Source organism: Camelus ferus, chromosome 7, assembly GCF_009834535.1.
Source record: "Camelus ferus isolate YT-003-E chromosome 7, BCGSAC_Cfer_1.0, whole genome shotgun sequence".
NCBI classification, from domain to species: Eukaryota; Metazoa; Chordata; class Mammalia; order Artiodactyla; family Camelidae; genus Camelus; species Camelus ferus.
In genome coordinates, this window is record NC_045702.1 from 6,015,029 (window position 1) to 6,036,055 (window position 21,027).

Consider the following 21,027-nt stretch of genomic DNA (forward strand, 5'->3'; position numbering starts at 1 on the left):
TCGAGTGAACTGCTTTACGGCAGCCGCCTAGCCCGAGGCGCCGGGGCATCATGGGAAGCTCAGTCCAGGCTCGGTAAGCGGCTCTCAAAGCTGCTATTGGCTCCGGGAATTCGGGGTCCGGATTGGACGCCAAGCAGCTTGCTCTCGGCCCTTTCAGCCTCCCTCCCCGGCTATGGTTACTAGGTAACGTACCCACGACGCCCTCTCAGGCCCTGTAATAAGGGCAAAGTGCTCCGACTGGGCTATGAAGTTGCTTTCTCTTGCGTCTGTTCCCTCGCATTTAGTTATGTGAAGGAGGTTCTATTGTGTTCCCTCAGAATTCATATATAACCCCTATAGGATGGTACTTAGATGTGGGGCCTTTGGGAAGTAATTAGGTTTAGATGAGATCATGAGGGTGGGATCCTCACGATGGGTTTGGTGTGTTTATAAGAAGAGACACGGGGAACTTTGTTTCTCTCTGCCATGTGAGGAAACAGTGAGAAGGCAGCTGTCAGCCAGAAAGAGAGTTCTTACCAGAACCTGTCCATGCTGGCACTTTGATCTTGGACTTCCAGCCTCCATAACAGTGAGAAAATAAATGTCAGTTGTTTAAGTCACCCAGTCTATAATGTTTTGTTTTTGTAGCCTGAGCCAACTGAAACAGGAGGGGAAGAGAGGTGTTGTGTAGGAAGGGCAATTGGGCATAAGAAACAGCATCAGCAAAACCAGAAAGATGAGCAAATGGTGTCTATAAGGACAGTGTGTAAGACGGGAAGTTGTGGGAAGTGATGCTGGAGAGACACTGGGGCTGGATGTGGAAGGCACTGTGTACTGCCTTAAAGGACTTGAAATAAGTTTTTAGCTGGCAAACGGTATGGGCAGATTCACACTTCAGTTGCTCAGTACTATTGCAGAGTAGAGGGTGAATTTAAAAAGCAAAGGATAGAAGAGAAAAAAACCACTCTATAAATATATACTTGCTCTCCTTTCTCCTCTCATCTTCTTTAAAAGATGTAAAATTAAAGTAATAATTGTAACAATGCATTGTTTCACTTGTTATATATGGATGTAATATGTATAATAATAGTACAAATAATGGACAGTAAAGTGCAGAAATCTTAAGTGTACAACTCATATTTTTACATGTGTACCATATAGCCACCACCCAGATCAGATATAAAAAATTTGCAGCATTCTAGAAAGCTTCCCTGTGACCCTCTCATTATGTGTATGTGAAGGTAAAACTACAGAAAATAAGGAAATGATTATTATAAAAGTATTTTATACTAACTTTAGGAGAGAGGGAATTCAATATGGGTGGGAAGGGACCCCTGAGGGCTTCTGTGGTGAGAAGTGTTCTATTTCTAGACCTGGATGGTGGTTACCCGATATCTGCTTTACAATTATTTATTGAGTTGTTCATTTATGTTTTATGCACTTTTACATATGTGTGTTTTAAACTGCAATTCAAAGTTTTAAATAAAAATAAAGCAAATATAATTTATATTTAAATTTTTAATTAATTTATATTGCCATACTTATTGTTAAATATTTTGATTATCACCCCTGAAAGGTCCCAAGTAACCATTTTCCATTATATGATCCTGCTCTCCTGGCCAGGGTTGACCAGATTTAAACTCAGCAGGGCCAATGAGAATATCTTCTCTAGAAATGTGAGAGAGTTCGATCAGGTTGGTGGAACTGCAGTAGACTTTGTATTAGTCAGCTCAGGCTGCCATAACAACATAGACTGTGTGGCTTAAACAAGAGACATTTACTTTCTCACAGTTCTGGAGACTAGAAGTCTGAGATTAGCATGCCAACGTGGTTGGTTTCTGGTAAGACCTCTGCTGCTGGCTTGTGGCTGTGTGTTCATCTGACCTCTTCTTTCTGTGTACTGGTGGAGAGTAGGGGGAGGGGACAAGCTCTCTGGAGTCTCTTCTAATAAGGATGCTAATCTATCAGGGCCCCACCCTTATGACTTCATGTAACCTTAGTTACCTCCATAAAGGTCCTGTTTCCACATACAGGCACACTGGGATTTAGGGCCTCAGCATATGAATTTGGCAGGGGGCCCAATTCAGTCCACAACCTTGTTTTGAGCAGTCACCCTCTGCTAGGTGCACTCACTAGTAGCGGAGTCTGCATTACTGAGAAAGTACAAAGAGGGAGATGCACAACAAATGAGAAGGCAGAGAGAGGGCTCCAGATAGCCCTCCAGCCTCCAGCTCCCAGACTCAGCTATATCAGGACCTTGGAGAGCTATATTTCTGCTCATGCATTATCCCTGTATCTGTATAACAAATTCTCATCTGTAGATTAAAAATTTGGAGGTGAGGTGGTTGAGACGGCCAGGGTAGATAATTCTTTCCACAAGTTTTTCAATGAAAGTGTACAGAGAAATGGGGCAGTATCTAGAGGGGAATGTGGGATTGAGGCCAAGGGCCAAGATGTGAAGACACAAAATCCTGTTTCTATGTTGGTGGAACGGGAACTGATGGTTCAGCAAAGATGGAGTGATGCAAGGACCCAAGTCCTTGAGGAGGCAAGAGGACCGAGGACCAGAGTACAGGGGCCCTTTAGAGGGGTAGGAGTGCTTCTGGATGATACCAGAGGGGAAGGAGGAGAAGATGGAGTAGGTGTAGGTTTGTTTGTAGGTTTACTGAGAGAATTCCCATCTGATGATATCTCAATGAGACAAGATCATCTCAGGAAAATGCAGAGGGGGAAAAAGTGGAGGTGTGCCTGGTCATCTCAGAGAATGGGAAACAGCTGATGGGGAAACATAGCAAGTCGGATGGCCAGTTGAATTAAAAGCCAATTTGAGTTTTGTGATCACAGATTTAAGGTAAAAACAACCTATTTACTCTGTCTAGAAGCAAAAAACTTGGGCAGATATTTTGGTTGGAATATTGCCAGGTGGATATGAATGAAGGGATAGAAAAGTGAGGGAATGAATGGTATTTGCAGTGGAGTGGCCAATAATAATTATAGAAAGGTGATTCTCAGTTCCAGCTAGGTGCGCATTAGAATTACCCATGGGGCTTTCAAAGAACCTGATTTGATGGTTCAGGATGGAGCCTGGGGATTGTTATTTATTAAAAGCTTCTCAGGTGATTCTAATTTGCAGTTGGTGTTGAGACTCACCATGCAGACCAGGAATCCTGATGGAAGACAGGAGGCGGGGTAATGAGAAGTGAGAACTTGGAGGGGTCAATGGAATTGAAATCACAAAAACAGTGATGAATGACAGCAGTGGGGGTGAGAGAAAGTAAGCTGGGATGAGAGGAAGTTATGATCAGTGAGTAAATATTTGCACGTGTTTGAAAATGGTCAAGTCGTAGGAGTGGATTCCCAAGGTGAAATGAAGGAGAAGGTCATGACAGGTGAGGAAGCAAAGAATATGAGACTGAAATTTTAAATGGATTATCCACATGGACACTGAAAATGTGTGGAAAGAGGTGAAGTCTTTGGAGATGGGGAAGGACTACAGGGAGCAGGATAGGGTGGTGTAGCTAGGTGGCACAAGCTACGCAGGAAGAGGGCTCTTTGTGGGAGGAAGAGGGAGAGCTGGCCAGCAAAACCAGGAGAATGAGCATCACAAAAGGTGAGCGTTTCTCTTCCTGGCCCTGAGTTGGAATTTGGGAGAAATACCAGCTTCCAGGTGGGCGGAGACTCAGGGAGAGATGATAAGTGATATTCAGGTTGATATTCTGGTCAGCAGTATATCCAAGTGCATAGCATGTGTATTGAAGGACAGAAACCAAGTGGACATTCAGGTTATAATGGCTGCTTTACTATCAGGAATGCCAATCCTTTTACACAGTTTCCTTCCCAAATATTTCTGATAGTCCTCCATTGAGGGATGTATGTGATTTTTTTTTTTTTTTTTGAGTAAAGATAGGTTTATTTAGAGAGATACATACTCCGTAGAGTGTAGGCTGTTTCAGGAGGCAAGAGAAAGGCCACGAGGTGTGGGGGTTGGGTGTTCAGGTTAAAGTAGAAGTAGATACACAGGGCATGGGCCATCTCTGAAGACAAAGGAGCAAAAAGAGGCGGCCATATATGTGATTAAGAATGAATAATTATCATTGGTTTCCTGTTAGAAACCTGGTGGGAAGTAGGGACCCCAGCCTGGCCTTGAAGCCATACTGAGACCCTGACTAGCCATGCAGCCCTACTATGGGAGGAGGGATTTCTAAATGCCCTCCCCCGAGAGATGTCCCACCCTAACTCCTGGGGCCTGTGGATGTGATGAGATATCACTTCCTTGATTGTGGTACACTGTGTGGCACAACTGACCTTAAAATGGGGAGAGTATCCTGATCTGGGTGAACCCAATGTGCACATGGGGTCTTTGAAAATCAGAGTTTTCTCTGTCCTGGGCAGAAAGGAATGCCTTAAGGACAAATATTTTCTGACTCATGTCAATCACAATTCTGTCCACGCAACTTTTAACGACCTCGTGGCTTTTTGTCTTTGTAAACCCATCCGCTGTCTCTTTCTCTTCCTTGGACCACTCCTTCAGGGTTACCCAAATCTGTGTCTCCTGAATTGCAATTCTTAAGACCCCAAATAAACTTATTTGCAGCCTCCTGCAGTATTTATTTTGGTTAACAGATGAATCTCCAAATCATCGTGCTAATCCAAAGCTGCTAGACATTTACATGAAATGTCCAGAAAAGGCAAATCTGTTGAGGTAGAAAGCAGTTTAGTGGCTGCCTGGGGCTGGAGATGGGAAGGATGGATTGTAAAATGGGCTTGAAATAATGGAAATGTTCTCTAACTGGATTGTCATGATTTTGTGCAACTTTAGGTATTTTCTGTAAAAGTCACTGAAGTGTAAACTTAAAATGGGTGAATTTCATAGGATATAAATTATACCTCAATAAAACTTTATAAAAGGAGGAGGAGAAGCACACATCAGCATGAGATGAGTGGATCTTGTGTGGAAATGCCCACCACAGCTGCAGCTGACGTCAGATGGGTTGTGGGATGCAACCTGGAGCCCTAGAGATGACTTACACCAGAGCTCTTCAGACTTGACATTCACCGGCTACAGATGGGGTAACTGAGGCTCAGATATGGGAAGTGACTTGCCCAAGTTCACTAGCACGGCAGGTTCATAGAGGTTCCCTAGGAGACAGTCCTTGTGCTGGTCCAGGCCAGGGCTCAGACCCCTCCTTCCTCCCCTTCCCCTCTGGGCCCAGGGATGCAGACTCTGCACACAGGCTTGCTGCCAATGTCACTTTATTTGGAATATGCTGGAGCCAGGGCATGGAGAGGATGGCTGGGCATGGGAGGAGGGGTCAGTGCTGCTGAGACAAGTGATCACGTGAGGAGCAGCGGGGCCTCATCCAGTGGAGCCATCAGCGCTTTGAGAAATCACCTCCTGGAGGACAAATGAAGGGCAGATGTGCTAGCAAAAAAAGGCAGAGTGGTCAGGCCCGGAAGGGATGCGGCTGGAGAGAGGGCCGTCTGAGCCAACTGGCAGAAGAGGAAGGAAGAAGCTCCAGGAAGAAGCCCAGAACAAAGGTGGGCTCTTGCCCTAAGCTCCATCCACGGGGTATCAGCGCCTGGGTTTCTCTCTCACCTGCCACACATTGTGGCCTCAGGGTATCATATACCAGGTATTTAACAAGAACCAGACACTTCCCACTGAGTCCTCTCAACAAGCCTGTGCAGATTGTCAGCCCGGTTGTAAAGATGAGGTCATGGAGACTCAGCAAGGAAGAAATAGACAAGCTGGGATTTGAATCCAGTATGCCTGACTCCAAGCACCCAACCTTACTCTTGATTGGGGAAGAAATCAACACGAGTGCTAAGAAGGGGGATGGGGTGGAGCAGAAGGACTCAAGAAGGATCCAGCGAGGGGATGTTGGGTAACGCCCAGCCTGGCCCCGCTCCAGCCAGAGGTCAGCCCACTCCAGGCCTCCGGGGACCCCGGCCCCTCCCCCGCCCTGCCCCCGCCCCCTCCAGGACCCTTGTGCAGACGCACCCTGGCACTCGCTGCACTGGCAGCTGTGGATGACCGGCAGCACCACCAGCTCTGTGCGGCCGCCGGGGCAGTGAAGGTTCAGGATCCGCACGGGGTTATCGGGGTCCAGGCGGTAGCTGCAACAGTCGCACTGGCTCTGCAGGTACGGCTCCTGGGCGAAAGCGGGTGGCTGAGCCAGGGAGGCACCAAGCGGAGGAGTCGGCCCAAACCACCTTCCTTTCCTCTCTTGGCCCATCCTATCCCCGCAGAGCTGGGCCGAGGGACGGCCAGATTCCCAAGGTCTCAGATCCCACATCTCGCCAAGCAGGACAGCCGGGCAGGGAAGGGATGTGTCACCACCAAGTCCCAGTTTTCCCAGAAGCCCACCTCCTTCACTCCAGCCCCCACCTGTCTGGCAACCAACAACTTTCAGGGTAAATGAAGGCTTTTAACACCATCATCACTGCATCCCATCAGCAGAGGGAAAAGACACAGCCTCTACTGTAAGCCAAGAGGCTTCCAGCCTAGTTGGAGAGACAGGCTAACAATTTCTGAAACTACAAATAATGAAGTCCTAAACTGCACAGTCGGATCGAAGTGCAAAGTGAGTTCTCACTCCAAAGCAGACACTCTTGCTCTCTGATTATGTGGTAACTCTGTAAGTCCCACTGAACGTTTGCTTTAATTTTATGTATAATTCTATTTTAACTTTATGTTTAAATAGGTAATACATTTACACAATACCAAGTTTAAAAAAACTACAAAAGATTCAGAAAAAAAGTAACTGATTCTATCCCACTATCATTTTTCCTCCCAGAAAAAATTTCTTAACTACTCTCTTCTCCTCACTCTGTTTTAAAAAATCCAAAAGTGATTTGGGAGGCATTCCCAGGAGGTGCAGGAGTGCCCAGGGGAGCAGGAGAGGGGCCAAGGGTTGAAGACCAGGTAGGAAAGCACCTTTGTCTTCCAGGAATAGATGACCTTGGCCAGGTGGGCCAAGGCGGGAGGGAATGGCCAAGCCACAGGTGACCCGAGGCCAGGCCAGGTGCCGAGGTTCTGTTCTGGCTGGACCCTGGCCAGGACCCAGCTGCAGCCACAGCCTTCCAGGCTCAGGGCTGGGGGAGTGAGGGGGAGCCCAGAGCCCCTGAGAAGGGCCGCCCAAAGGAGCAGGTCTGGCCTTTCTGGGTCCAAGGAGAATGAGGGTGGAGCACAGCTCCATCAGTCTTTGGGGAAACATCGGGAGCAAGGCTACCCGTGAAATGCCTGTCCTTCAAGCTTTCACTCACTGTGTAATGGGTTAACTTAGCTCTTCCGTGTCTTTCTTTGTTGTCCTGGCTTGCTTGCCTTGTGAGGCACAGTTGGCTGAGGGGCAGGCTGTGCGGGGCGGGGTGGGGGACCAGGGAGAAGCGGGACAAGGCCCCCGGGAGGGGGCGGAGGCCTGCAGCAGCCTTCAGAGCCCAAGCCCAGCTGAGGTCACTGGGCCAAGAAGCAGGTGCACCACCACCTTGGTGAAAACTCACCCCGGCTCTGATCAGCTGTTTGCCCCTAAGATGGACCTCATCCCTCATGTCCCCTGGGCTTTGCCTGGGTTCTAGGCTCGCAGCTGCAGGCCCTTGGGGGCCTCGGGTTGACCCCACAGGCCTGCAGCCCCCTTGCTCACCTCAAGCAGGACGTTGGTGCTGGACGGGCAGTGCCCACTGCAGTAGGTCACTTCCACCTGGTCCAGGTAGCAGGGGCCCTTGGTGAGGTTGCGAAGCTCGGTGAGGTGCCGGCAGGAGGCAGGCTGCTCCTCTGGGGAAAGGGCAGGTAAGTGGCAGGAGGTGAGGGGAGAGCAGAGAGAAGGCCGTGATGAGGGGCTGGTGCAGGGGTGGCTCAGGAGAAGGGCCCAGAGCAAGGACAGGTGCAGCAGGAGGTGCCCCAGGTCCCCTGCTTACCCGGAGTCTCCTGGCGACAAGTGGGACAGCAGCTCCCTGGCTCCTGCACGGCCACCTCGCCCTGCAGAGGGTGTGGTCCCCAGTCCACTCAGGAAGACGGCTCAGAACCCTGGCACCGCCTGCTTGAGATCCTGAGACCAGCCTCTGGGGAAGGACCCAGAAAGGAGCCCGGGGAGCCCTCTGAGAGGGCGGCAGGGCTGCAGGCGGGTACCTGGGCACAGGTGAGGAGGGGGCAGTGCTGGGTGCAGACACTCCTCCCACTGATGCAGCGGCAGCTCTCACAGGCCTCCTGCCACTCGGATCCAGGCTGGGGAGAGTAGGGAGAGCCTCCTCTCCATCCCTCCTCTTGCAGATTTTCCTCTTAGACTACCCCAACCCAGAACCCAGCCTGGGGGCCTAGCCAGGGCAGTGGCCTGGGACTGGCGTTGGCAACAAGAGTTGCAGGAGGTGGGCCATTAGGGGCCAGAGACTGTCCCAGGTGATGGCTGATGGCCCAGCTGCCCTCTGCTGTGGGCCAAGAGTAGGAGGAGGAGCCAGTGCAGTAAAGGGACAAAGCAGTGGATGGGAGGCCTGAGTCAAGGACTAGGTGGCACAGGGGACTGAAGTGTCTCACCGGGTGGGCATGCCCGTGATGCCAGCACTCGCAACGGTCCCAGGGCACGCAGGGACCCGCCTGGCTGCGGAAGTGCCCCCGCTGGCACACGCAGCCTGGGACCTGCCCCGCACTGCAGTTGCCCTGAGTCTCTGTGGCGTCGGGCTCCCGGCACGTCTGCTCGCAGAGCCCCAGCTCCCCGGGGGCCAACTGCTGCTGCCACATTTCCCCGGGGGGGCACTCTGCCAGGGAAGACCACCCATCCCACCACTCAGGTCAGCCCTGGGTCCAGCCTCAATGCTCCCCCCTCCCACGCTGGGCACCCTTGGGTCCCTTCTCCCCTCCCTAGTGCTGCCCACTCTGCTCCAGCAGCCTCCAGACTTCTAGGTCTCCAAACACACCTCTCTGCTCTTATCCACCCTTCCAAACACTAGTGAGGCCCAGCTTGGATCTTGCCTCCTCCAGGAAGCCTCCCCTGACCAGTCCTGTCCACCCCACCCTCTCCATTCTCAGCACCAAAGTCACATCCTGTGGATGCAGCTTGTGTCTGTGAGCCAGACACTGTCTCCTGTCTCTACCCGTTCTGGTGGCCAAGTCTGCCCTCAGCAGCCAGGCTGGGGGTGCCTGGGGCTTGAATGCCTGTGAGTCTCTGAATCCACTCAGAGCCCAGTGTGGCACATGTGGGCCCTTAGCAAAGGCCTGTGGACCCTGATTAGTTGGGAGTGACACAGCACAAAGCAGACACCATGAGTCTGCAGACTGCCAGGCAAGGGTCCTGTTTCGGCTCAGCCTCTAGACCTCAGTTTCCTTGTCTGCAGGGAAAGAACCCTCCACTTCCTGCATCACTCACAGCCTGGCTCAGTGTGCACACAGTGTACCTGAAAAATGCCCCCAACCACCCAGTGGGGACCACACTAAGTGTCCAGGGAGCACAGGGCAGGGAGTGTTGGCTCTCAGCCAGGGGATGGGAGTCTGTGTGGACAGAGCAGGGGACAGGGCTTCCCGAAGGAGGTAGCATTGCCTAGGACAGGCAGGCTCCACTCCCCATACGAGTGCCAGCCTGGTCTTGGCTTTGGAGGGACCAGCAGAGACCTGGGTGGCCCACATCTCACCCTGACAGTCAGCGAGGGAGCAGCTGAAGGCCCCATCTTGGCAGACACTGGGAAGACAGAAGCTTGGGTTCAGACACCTGCCATGCCCTCCTCCCCACACCCATTCCCAGCCACCCCTCCCTCCACGCCTCCCTGCCCCCCCCCCCCGGCGCTCACCAGCGGCTGCAGTTTTGGGTGAGTACAGTCCCTGGGGGCAGCTCCCGGGCCTGCTCTTCGAGAGTCAGGGTGAGGCCCCATGGCAGAGAGAGCTGGGTGCAGGGGCAGGCAGCGGGGGGCACACACGTGCCATTGTGAAGCAGCTGGGACAAGGAAGGCTCCCGTTACACTTGGACCGACCGCCGCCTCTTCCCCCGACCAGCCTGCTCCCCCACGCGGGGGTCTGGGCACAGTGTCCACACCCACCTGCCCTCCAGGGCAGTCACAGCCCAGCTGGCAGGGTTCCTGCGCGCAGAGGGTGCCAGGCTGCAGGTGCGAGCAGAGGCGTGGGCACGAGGTGGCACAGGTGCTGAGCAACTGGCCAGGTGGGCACTCTGGGGGGGTGGGGGCACAGACTGTGAGATGGAATCCCAGAGAGGGGGCTGCCTCAGGACCCACCGTCTGCCTTGGCAATTGCCAGCTGGGATGGGCCCTGTGCTCGGCAGCCCTCGAGGGAAGGGCAGGCACCCACTGTCCTGGGTGCTCACCAGGGCAGGGCCGCAGGTTGCATTCCTGCTGCTGCTCCGTGTCCTGGGCCTGGCACGACGCACTGCTGGGACCCTCCTTGCAGCTCCGATGCCGCTTGGTGGTGCCCCCACCACAGGGAGCAGAGCAGTTGCTCCAGGCTGACCAAGGCCCGAGGGCTGGGCACTCATGACGGGGGCACACCAGGGACCCATTGACACAGGTGCTGTGGATCAGGGTGTGCAGAAAGGCACTCTTGAGTCAAGGTGAACGGAGCCTTTGCTCTCCAGCAATGCCCATCACCTTGGCCTGCCCCAAGCTTCCCACCCAAAGCTCCCTGTCCTCTAGCTTGGCCACCAGTGGCAGCCGTACCAGTTTCTGCAGTCCAGCTGCACCATCTCGGCCGGAGCCAGCACCCATGAAGCGTTGGGGCTGGGGAGGCCACAGCGGCAAGAAGACATTGGCACACAGTGCCCGTCCTGTATCAGTTGGCCAGGGGGACAGCGGCAGCCTGGGAGTGGGGGTGGGGCGGACAAGCAAGATTGGATGCTGGGGAGGCTGCACTCGATAGACCCCTCAGCCAGCCAGATGGAGTCCAAAGCCTCAGGAAGCCCTGGGGCACCCTTCTTCCCACCCTCTCCCTGCACATCACCTGGTCTCCACAATATCTCCCACCACCTGAGGACAGGAAGGGGCCTCTTTAGCCTGCCCTGGGAGTGGGCACCCCCCTGGGAACCCCTGAGGCTGCCAGAGAGCATCCTCAGGACATAGGCTGCTTGACTAGGGGCAGGACCCTGAGCTGGCTGCTAAAGTGACCCACGTATCCACTGCCGCCCTATAACTCCTGACCCAGCGGTCTGCCCGCCCCGGGTCACGTGCTCTCTGGGAGCAGCAGGCGGCAAAGCAGGAGTGAGCTTCCCCGGAGCTCCCCAGCCGGTGTGGGCGTGGCCTGGCCACCTGGGCGGCACGGTCCCTGCAGGCACTGCACGTGGTCCCAGAGGTCGACACAGCTTCTAGGACACTGGTTGGCACAGTCAGGGGTGGGCACGGTGTTCCGGGCCTCACAGCTTTCTCCTGAGGACCAGAAGGTAGGAGTCTGTTGGGACATTCTTGAGTCCCAGCCTTCCACTGTGCACCTCCAGGGACTGAGGCAGCACCCCCGCCAGGTGCCTGTCAGACCCTGCAGTCCCTGGTCCCTCCTCCGGATGCCGGGACCCGGTTACCTGGGCAAGGCCCCATGTTGCAACTCTCTGTCTGAGCCCATGGCCCCCGGCAGCCCCCTCCAGGAGGACCCCCAGCTTCTCTCCAGCGCAGTCGGAACCCCCCACTGCAGGGCATCTGGCAGCGGCTCCAGGGCCCCCAAGAACTCCACCGGCATAAGTCTGGGGAGATAGAATGGAAGTCAGTTCCCAGGCCCACCTCCCTCCTCCCTACCTCCTGCTGCAGCTCTGTACACACTCTGCTGCCCTGAGCCCCAGGATCCCTTTCTCTTCCAGCTGCTGCCCCATCCAGCCTCAAATCCAGCAGGCCCTGGAGGCTAGCAGAAAGGTTAGCAGGTCAGCTAACTGCCGGGACACTAACCAGAACAATGCAGCGCAGCTCTACCTGGCCAGCCCCCTCAACCTGATTCCAGGCCCCTCCCCCTGTGGCCTCTGTCCCTCCCCATCACCTAGGCAGGCTCCAGGGTCTGGGCACAGGCGTTGCTGGCTGAGTGGCACAGTGCAGAGGTCTGGATCCCCAGCCCATGGCTTCCCCGTCTCAGGGTCCAAGCAGAGGCGGTGGCGGTGCTGCTCCGAAGCCAGCGTGGGGGCCGAGGTCGGGAGGAGGCCCGCTGGGTCCTGGGGCCAGCGCTCCTCTAGGGCAGTCCTGGAGGCAGGCGCCAGCATGCCGGGGGGCAGGCAGGGCCCACAGGGTGACCACTCTGACCAGCCGCTCAGAGGCAGAAGACCTAGGAGAGTGGCATGTGAGCATCCTTCCCAGGGACCCTCCTCCAGACCCAGAGACCACAGTGGATGGGGAAGGAGGGGCTCGGGTTATGACCAGGAAGGTCAGGAAACAGGAAAGGCTGAGGGATGTGGAGCGGGGGCCAGGGTAAGTTGACCCACCATCCTGGTTTGTCTGGGAATGTCCTGGTCCTAGAAATGAAAGTTCCCCAAACTCCCCTGCCCCCACCCAAGTCTTGGGCAAACAGGGACAGCTGGTCTCCCTAGTCCAGTGTTACCTCGACATCCCTGGCTGGTGCATTGCAGCTCCCCACGCTGGCATTCACTGTGGGAGGGGGCGGTCAGGGTGGGCTCTGGGAGGCAGGACCCAGTCCAGAACGGTGGGTGGGGAGCTCATGCAGGGTACCATGCAGGGCTCTGGGCTCATTTGGAGCAGGATGAGGCTGGGACTGGGCCCGTGGGATGGTTTGGCCTTCTCTGCAGGGGTCAGGCTGCCCTGGGGAACCCTTCCCTGCTCCTTGCCCCACTACTCGGCCCCAGCCCTCTGGTGCCACCTTCCCCACCCCCAACACTCACCACTCTTTGCAGCCCAGCTGCAAGTGGTACCCAGGGGCCAGGGTCACCCCAGCCTCTTCTCCTGAGATGTGCTGGCAGTTACACTGCTCTGGAGGAACACAGCTACCAGCCTGCTCCAGCAGCCCCTGTGCAGAAGGGGACACAGACAGGGCTGCGTGGCAGTCATCACCACGCTGGCCCACAGCAGGTGCACGTGCGTACTGCTGAGTGAACAGGCACATGGCCATGAAGCAGAACGTGAAGAGCTGTCCAGAGGAAAGGTTTGCAGGAGAGGGGTCGCCATGGGCATCGTGGCGGGGAGGTGGTGCGGGAGGGTGGACCAAGGACTCCTCCTCCAGGGCCATCTCCCCTGGCTCCACGCCTCACCTTGGGGCAGTAGCAGCCAGGCTGGCAGGGTGGCAGGTCCTGGCAGAGCTGATGGCTCAGGTGTGTGGCACAGAGCCCAGTGCAGGGGGAGCCACAGGCCTGGAACTCAAAGGGAGGTGTGCAGCTGTCCTCTGGAGGAGAGAGGCAGGCAGGCTGGTGGGGGCGCGGGGGGCAACCCAGAGACACCCTCTGCTTCTCAAGCCCAGAGTGCATAGTGCACAGTCCCATTATGTCCCTGTGGTCACTCAGGAAGTGTGCAAGTCTGCCCCCCCGCTGCATGTAAGGACTGACCAGTGACAGACACCCCAGGATGCACCCACTTGGCCCCAGTGGGTGCCCCAGGGAAGGGTCAGGACCATTTGGACCTTGAAAAGCCAGGAAGCTGCATGGAGCTCGGGGCCTGGTACTGGCAGGCGCTCAGGGGACTGGCAGATGGGAGACAGAGGGGCAGAGATGGAGGGCAGCTACGGCAGGAAGCGGACAAGACCCACTGTGCCTGGGGACAGCTACAGCGGACAAGCCACAGATGGTCTGCAGCGGCAAAGTGGGAAAGCCATGGTGAGGGCTTGGAGGGTGGGGAAGGCGGGGAGCAGCTGTGAGGAGAGTAGCTGAGGGCAAGGCAGGGAGTAAGTGTCTGCTGAGGGCAAGGTCAGCGCAGGTGCAGGCGACTCAGGTCCTGGGGACACTGAGGCTCGCTCCGAGTGGAGCTGGGGGGCCCAGTGGGGACCCTGAAAGTCCCCTGCCAGGGTTCGGCCCCCTGCCTTCTCGCTCCTTGGGGCCTCACCAGAGCAGTTGCCGGTGAGGCAAGGCCGGAAGTGGCCGTCCAGTCGTGTGCAGGGGGCGCTCTCCCTGGCCCCTCTGGGCACTGGTCCCTGGTGTCGGTAGCGCTGCTGGACCGGCACCTGGCATGAGCATTGTGTCCAGCTGCTCCAGCTGCTCCACACACACTCCTCTAGGGACCAAGTTGTGGGGGGTGGTCAGCCAGGGGCCTCTCTGGGCTCCCCAGTCTCTCTCCTACCTGCCCCCCTCTTCACCCCAGCCTGAGCCAGCACCCTGAACAGGAAAAGGGCAAAAGGAAGCCCAGAATTCCAAAAGGCCCCAGCTGGCTGGCTTCTCTGTGAGAAAGGTCACATCTCAAAGGGCTCTAAAGGAACAGATGGTGGGAAGAGAAAAGGAACTAAAATAGAATATTGGGACAGGATAGATATAAGTACATTTTGGGGGGACAATCTGGGAGTTGGGAAAACATTATTCCCGAATCTTCCCAAGGTCAGAAGCTGGAGGGGGTGTCACTTCTGGTGCACACTCACCCAGGCAGGCTCCTGGGTAGCAGGCCTGGGTGTCCAGGTGAAGGAAGGTACCATTGCAGGTGGGGTCGGCCAGTGGGCAGGGGCAGGACCCAGAGCGGGAGGCCAGGCCTGGGCCACAGCTGCGGGAGCAGGGCCCCCATGAGCCCCAGGAGCAGGCATCCAGCAGCTTCAGGCAAGGCTGCTGCCCGCAGGGCTGGGTCTGGGTGTCCGGGCCCAGGCAGGAGGGCCCCTCTGGGCGAGGGACTGAAGCCACGCAGACCCGCGTGCGGACCTGGTTTCCACCTCCACAGGAGACAGGGCAGTCGGACCAGGGGGACCACGGGGTCCAGGCCCCAGGCACTGTGGGAGGGCACAGGGAGGTTAAAGTCAGAGGGAGCATCATGGCACAGGGGCCGGCTGGTGGAGACACAGGCAGGAGGGGAATGTGGACACGGAACAAGCAGGTGGACGGCAAGGCATGAAGCCAGTGGGGTAGGAGGTGAGGACTGAGATGAGACACCAGACCTGCACACTCGGTGTCTTCACAGGCGACGCCCTCCGGGGTGCAGGAGCTGAGGAGAGGAGCCCAGATTCAGGGACACTCCTGTCCAGCAGGACAGCCCTGGCCACCCTGCCCCTGCCTCTGCCCTGGGCTTACCACTGCTGGCACTCGCCCTGCTGCCAGCTGTCCCCCAGGAGTCGGGAGCGGGAACCGTGAAGGCACAGGGGTGGGCACGGAGGCTGAGGGCAGGGCTGGCTCTGGGACTGCTCTTCCCGACACTCGGGGGCCCACGAGCCCGACGTGGAAGACCTGGACGGGGCCCGGGGCAGAGAAGGTGAGAGATGGCCCAGGGCCCTTTGTCACCTTCCGGCTCCTGGTGAGACCTTGACAGGAAAACCCAGGATGGGCTTGGAGGTGGCTAAGGAAAGGCAAAGATGACCAAGGACCAGGGCTGAGGCCAGGGCACGGGTGCGTGCAAAGTCACCGATGAGGCAGGATCCAGGGACTGAGTGTCAGGGAGGGAGATCCGGGTGGGGAGAGGTGACATTAGCCTGGCGCAGCCCCATACCGGAAGCGGCTCTGCTGCCCCGCGGGCCCACACGAGTGGCTGCAGCGACTCCAGGCTGACCAGCGGCTCCAGGCGCAGTGGGCAGGAGGCGGGCAGGGCTGAGCCGTGCAGGAGAGCCGCCCGGCCCGGCACGTGCAGTTGTTGCAGGCCTCCTGGTGCTGGCTCCCCGGGGCCCAGGTGCGGCCCTGGGCGTCTGTGCACTCGCAGTGCCCCTTTCGCACACAGCCGCCGTCCTGCTCCAGGAAGCCTGCAGGGAGGAGGCCCTCCAGAGCTGAGGCCAGTGCCCTGGGGGCCCCCTGCCTTCCCGCTGAGCCATCCTGCCATGCCTAAAGGGTCCGGGCAGCACCTACCCTCCGAGCAGCGGCAGCCCAGCTGGCAGGCCTGGCCGTCCTGACACACGATTCCCTCCTGGAGGTCTGAGCAGCGGCGGGGGCAGCGGTTGGCGCAGCTGACCACCTCCATGCCTGCTGGGCAGCCCTCCTCTGGGCAGATGGGGAGGACCAGAGTCAAGCGGGCCCTAAGCCCTGGGGCTCAGAAACCCTCTCCCTGCCTGATCAGGGGCCAACCTTGCTTCATGTTGGTGCCCATGGAAACACGGGGCCCTGGGAGGACCCTGGGATTGGGACATTCTGAGTGAGAGTCAGTCCTCTCACCCGAGTTCCCAGCACCAACCTGCACCCAATAATGTTTGTTGAGCTGAGCTGAATTTAGGCACCTAAAAACAACATTTTCACCGATGTGGCTCCTTTGTGTTCGTCTTGAGATGGATGGAAGACAATGTCAGAGTGTAAGGGTGTCCTAACAGAGGTGGTGGGCCTTACAGTAAGCAGGGCCCACGGGGTCAATGAGCTTGGACGGATCAATCACAGAAGGAGCTGAAGCCTTGGGGGCTTACCGCCTGCCTGGCTCAGGCCACACCCCAGGCACCAGGTATGCTCATGATGTCACCCTCAAACCCCCTGAAAATCTTGAAGGGGTGGTTCCAGGAACTGAGGGTGGGGCAAAGCAGAGAAAATGAGGTCTAATCCCGGGGTACGGGCCAGTAGCAGCTCATTCCTGGCCACTGGGAGGCCTTGCCCGATGCCCAGATCCCACCATCCACCCGCAAGGCTGGACAATGAGGTAACAGCCTGTCCCCCGTCTACGTCACACAGTGATGTGGGGGATGAAACTGGGGGTGGGGAAGCTTTGCAGAGTGCACAGGCAGGAGGGGCCCACTGTCCTCACTGCCATACCACAGGGCATGGGATTGCAGAGCCGAGCATGGTGCCTCTCCCCGACACAGGGGGCACCCCCGTTCTTGGGTGGGGGGCTCGAGCAGCTGCGGCTCCTCAGCGATCGCCCTCCTCCACAGCTCCGGTCACACCAGGACCAGGGGCTCCAGCGTGACCAGCCTCCGGGCACTGTGCGGGAAAGAGAAGAGCCACACGAGGGGCCTGGCTCAGACAGGGGCTCCCACATGTCCCGGGAGCCTGGGGCCGAGTCCTGCGCTAGAGGTGAAAGGGGCACAGGGGCCACAGATGCCAAGGGAGGGCATACCCTGGTCCTCACCAGCCCACCTCACCTGGGCAAGCACGCAGGTTGCAGAAGCGGTGCTCCTGGTAGGCGGTAAGGATGTCGGGGCACCAGTGGCCGCCGGGCCCTGGGGGGTGGTATGCCCGCAGGCGGCGCTGCTGGCCCACCCCGCAGCTGCGGGAGCAAGGTTCCCACGGGGCCCAGGGGGTCCAGGAGCAGTTCCCAGCCACGCAGCCAGGGCACAGGGGCAGCTCTGCAGGACAGGACGAAGCTGAGCTGGAGCCAGCCCCTCCTTCCCCAGTGACTTAAGTGCTGGCCTCCTCTGCCAGGGCCAACTAGGACCCCATCCAGAACTTTTGGTTCCCTTTTCAGATCAGATATCTACCGTTGTGTGGCTTTGGCAGCTGGGCCTCAGTTTACCCCTCTCTCATAGGGGACAGTAGTCCCAGGATCCCAGGACAGCTAAGGGATTTGGATGGGGACCTTGTGGGGATGTCTGCTACACACGAGTGAGGATTTGCTGGAAGCTGACAAGGCTCCCTGATAGCTCTTGGGGTTGACAAAGAGGACCCAGGGGCCAGAGTCAGGCACAGATCCATGATCAGAAGTCAGGGTGAGAACTCGGTATTCACTTGAGGGGTATCAGATGTAGGGGTTGGGGGTTGGAATGAGTTGTCTCAGGGTGGATGTTGGGGTTAGAGGGGATTGTTGGGAGCCAGAGGTAGAGACTGGAAGGCGCACCTGTGCAAGAGGGCAGGTTGCAGGGGCGCTCCTGGGAAGTGAGCCCCCTGGTGCAGTTCGCCAGACAGAGGCGGGTGCGGCTGCGCCAAGCAGGGTGAGCAGGGTCTGTGCAGCTGCCGGAGCAGGGGGACCACGGGGACCACAGGCCCCAGCCGCCTTGGGGGGAGAGGAATCTCCTGATGAGTCAGTCCCACAGCACGGCTGGGGAGGGAGGAGTCCCAGGGCTTGCTCTTCCCAAATGGAGGGATGCAGGGAACCCGGGGCCAGAGCCCGAGGAATCGGGGATACCTGGAAGGCCTGTCACTGGCTCCACCGTGGACCCTGCAGCTCCTGTGCCAAAAGAAAACCCTGCTCAGAAGTGTTTCCCAGCCTGCAGTCCACCAGGACCAAGCCCAAGGCTGGTGGCCAAGTTCCAAACCTGTCTCTGTCTGGTTCAGACAGACACTCCAGGCCCCAACCAAGCACAGCACTTGCTCACGGTGCCAAGGCCTTTGCTCAAGCCATTCCTGCTACCTGGCATCCTTCCCCTCCAATGCTTGTCAAAATCCTCTCCATCCTTCAAACCCCCTCAAATGCTGCATCCTCCAGGAAGCCCTCCTACACTGTCCCTCTGGGAGAATTCTCAACTTCCTCCAAATTCCCTAGCACATGCGCCCTCCTACAGGGCTCACCACGTGCTGAAATGGGTTCTCTGAGCCCCTCGATTCCAGGGTCAGAGTCCTCACTTTCCCACCCCACCAACACACACATAGTACAGTGTGTTTGACAAGAGCTCCAGAAATTTGATCGAATGGGCCTGAACAGAAGAGAAACAGAGAGTTAGAAGGTGAGAGGAAGAGAGACCAGAGCTGGCAGCACGGATGGACAGAGACAGGAAAGGACAAAGGGCCAGCTGAAGTGGGTTGGGCCAGCCAGACTCTGCCCGGCCCCCTCCCTCCTCCCTCACCTGGGCAGTCCGGGCTGGGGCAGTACTCGAGGTCCTGGTGGGGCCCGTGGCAGCCCTGGCCACCGGGAGTGAGCGTGGGGTGCGCGCACTGGCGGTGGCGGGTGCGGGTGCCCAGCCCGCCACAGGAGCGGGAGCATGGGCCCCAGGGGCCCCAGGGACCCCAGGGACCCCAGGGACCGAAGCCACCATCAGCCTGGGAGCAGTTCCCGACGAAACAGGACAGCTTCCCATGCACACAGGAGCTGGGGAGAAAGTGTGGGAACGAGGGGCCTGGCAGGACAGACCCAGGGAGAAAGGAGTGTGGCAAATATTTTAGCCCCAAGGGGAGAGGAGATGAAGCCAGGGTTGGTCCACATCAAGCGGGGGGTGGGGGTGAGGGGGAAGGTGGGGCAGGCAGCACAGGGCCCCCCTGTCCTTTCATCCTCTAACCCCCTCCCTCCACCTCAAATCTCCCGCACCCTCATCGTCCCCCTCACCAGTTGCTGCAGCCTGTATGGAGGCTCTGACCTGAGCCCAACTCATCTCCAGGCCCAAGGGGCTGACCACCCTCTCCCAGAATGGGTGGGTGGGCCCCAGGGTCAGCGCTGGCGGCTCCCAGCTCCTGTAGCAGCGCGGCTGTCAGCACACAGGGGCACTCCTGGGGGTGGGAGCAGAGGAGAAAGTGCAGGGGCTCAGGCTGGAGCCACCCGCTGGGGCCAGCCCTCTGCACCTGTGCACATCCTCAGAAGGGGCAGTGAGGAAGGGTGTGAGAGGGAGAAGGGGCAGAGAAGAAAGGGGGTGGGGGAAGGCCCTGGGGGAGGGCTCTGCACCCCAGGAGAGCATGTCCAGGAGCAAGTGGGGCGTTCACCTGAGTCAGGGGTGTGAATGTGAGACGTGCGAGGGTGAGATGGCGAGGAGGCTCTCCCGTGCGGAGCACTTAGCTGGGACCCGGCAGGGTCAACAGAGGCCCTTACAGGATGGGACATGGAGGGAGTGACGAGGAGGAAGGGCCTCAGGCAGGAATCGGAACACCTGAGTTTGTGTCTAGCTTTGCAGGTAACTGTCTCCTGACGTGGTGTGTCCCTTCCCCTCGCTGGGGTCAGTGTCACCAGCTCTAAGTCAGGAGACTTAGAGGCTGTCCAGAGGCCATCGGGTCTGCAAAGGGGAGAGTTGATGGCGGGGGGAGGGGAGAGGAGGGCCCTGGGCTCCTGGCAGGATGAGGTCTAACCTGGACACAGGCCAAGCGGTGCTGGAAGGTGCCCTCAGGGCAGTGACAGCCTTCCTCGCAGCCCTCGGAGAAGCAGCCCACCTGCCGAGTGACGTGGGTGCAGGAGAAGGGGCACTCCTCGCCGGGCCAGCACTCCCGGTACAGACGCCCGGCCGGGCAGCCTGCCTCTGAGGCAACAGTCACGTCTGAGGGCCCAGCTCCGGCCCACGCCGCCCTCGCTGCCTACTTCTGTGCCCGCCCCACGACCCGCCTCTCCTCACCCCAATACCCATCCCCCCACGGCCCCCAAGTCGCTCTGCCAATGCCCTCCCTGGGCCGTATCCCTCAGGGCCCATGTCACACCCACCCCTACAGTCTCTCTCACCCCGACACAGCCCGAATCTGCCCACTCCCTCCTCCACCTGCCTGTCACTGGCCTGGGTAAGGGGCAGCATGGGGAGACGGAGTGGGAGAGTTCAAACGGCACCTGTGAGTCAGGGTCAAAGGCCAAGATGGGCCTCAAACCTAAGTCAGAGCGTCCGGGGCAGAGCCTGCTCTGGGGCTCACCTCGGCAGACCTGGGTGTGGCAGGTGCGGCTCTGGCGGGCAGGCCCGGGGCAGGGGGGCCGGGCACAGCGCCGGGAGCGCAGCTGCTCCCCTCCCCCACAGGAGACGCTGCAGTCCTCCCAGGGGCCCCAGGAGCTCCACGCCCCGGGGCCTGGGCAGTCGGGCACCTCCTGGCACTGCAGGATGCCCGCCACACAGGTGCTGGGGACAAGGAAGCGGGCTTTAGGAGACAGGGCCCTGCCCACTCACCTGAGGGCCTATTGCCTGGCTGGCAGCCCACCCCCTCCCAGGCCCCCTTGGCTCACCAGTTGTCACATGGCCCCGTCACCACCTCCCCGGGTTCCAGGCTCTCCCAGGAGCTGAGCCTAGACCCTGCTGACCGGCTCTGGTTCTCAGGGATCCCTGAGGGCACAGGAGTCGAGGAGGGCCCTTCAGAGAGCTCGGTCCCTCTTCTGAGTCTACAGCCTCCTCCCTCCCTCCTATCAGACTCCACCCCATGACGATCCGGATTCTGGACATAGTAGATGGAAGCCCCAAGATGGACTAGCCCAGGGATGTAGGAGGATGAGGAG

At 58.1% G+C, this 21,027-nt stretch overlaps 1 protein-coding gene across 1 annotated transcript in view; it reads right to left on the reverse strand.

Annotated features, from left to right (window-relative positions):
- Window positions 1–5,215: 5,215 nt before the first annotated feature.
- SSPOP overlaps window positions 5,216–21,027 on the reverse strand; it is a 53,054-nt gene continuing 37,242 nt past the window's right edge. The window contains 32 exon segments of the mRNA XM_032483222.1: window positions 5,216–5,374; window positions 5,981–6,131; window positions 7,620–7,750; window positions 7,894–7,954; window positions 8,105–8,200; window positions 8,507–8,727; window positions 9,598–9,644; window positions 9,754–9,896; window positions 10,000–10,127; window positions 10,281–10,483; window positions 10,630–10,768; window positions 11,215–11,331; window positions 11,481–11,639; window positions 11,927–12,205; window positions 12,479–12,525; window positions 12,777–12,901; window positions 13,143–13,273; window positions 13,927–14,094; window positions 14,453–14,791; window positions 14,957–15,003; window positions 15,090–15,242; window positions 15,502–15,748; window positions 15,852–15,983; window positions 16,737–16,904; window positions 17,066–17,269; window positions 17,758–17,913; window positions 18,046–18,087; window positions 18,704–18,945; window positions 19,180–19,340; window positions 19,911–20,077; window positions 20,457–20,656; window positions 20,761–20,857. Of these exon segments, the coding sequence (XP_032339113.1) occupies window positions 5,352–5,374; window positions 5,981–6,131; window positions 7,620–7,750; window positions 7,894–7,954; window positions 8,105–8,200; window positions 8,507–8,727; window positions 9,598–9,644; window positions 9,754–9,896; window positions 10,000–10,127; window positions 10,281–10,483; window positions 10,630–10,768; window positions 11,215–11,331; window positions 11,481–11,639; window positions 11,927–12,205; window positions 12,479–12,525; window positions 12,777–12,901; window positions 13,143–13,273; window positions 13,927–14,094; window positions 14,453–14,791; window positions 14,957–15,003; window positions 15,090–15,242; window positions 15,502–15,748; window positions 15,852–15,983; window positions 16,737–16,904; window positions 17,066–17,269; window positions 17,758–17,913; window positions 18,046–18,087; window positions 18,704–18,945; window positions 19,180–19,340; window positions 19,911–20,077; window positions 20,457–20,656; window positions 20,761–20,857 (4,724 nt within the window). The 3' untranslated portion in view covers window positions 5,216–5,351.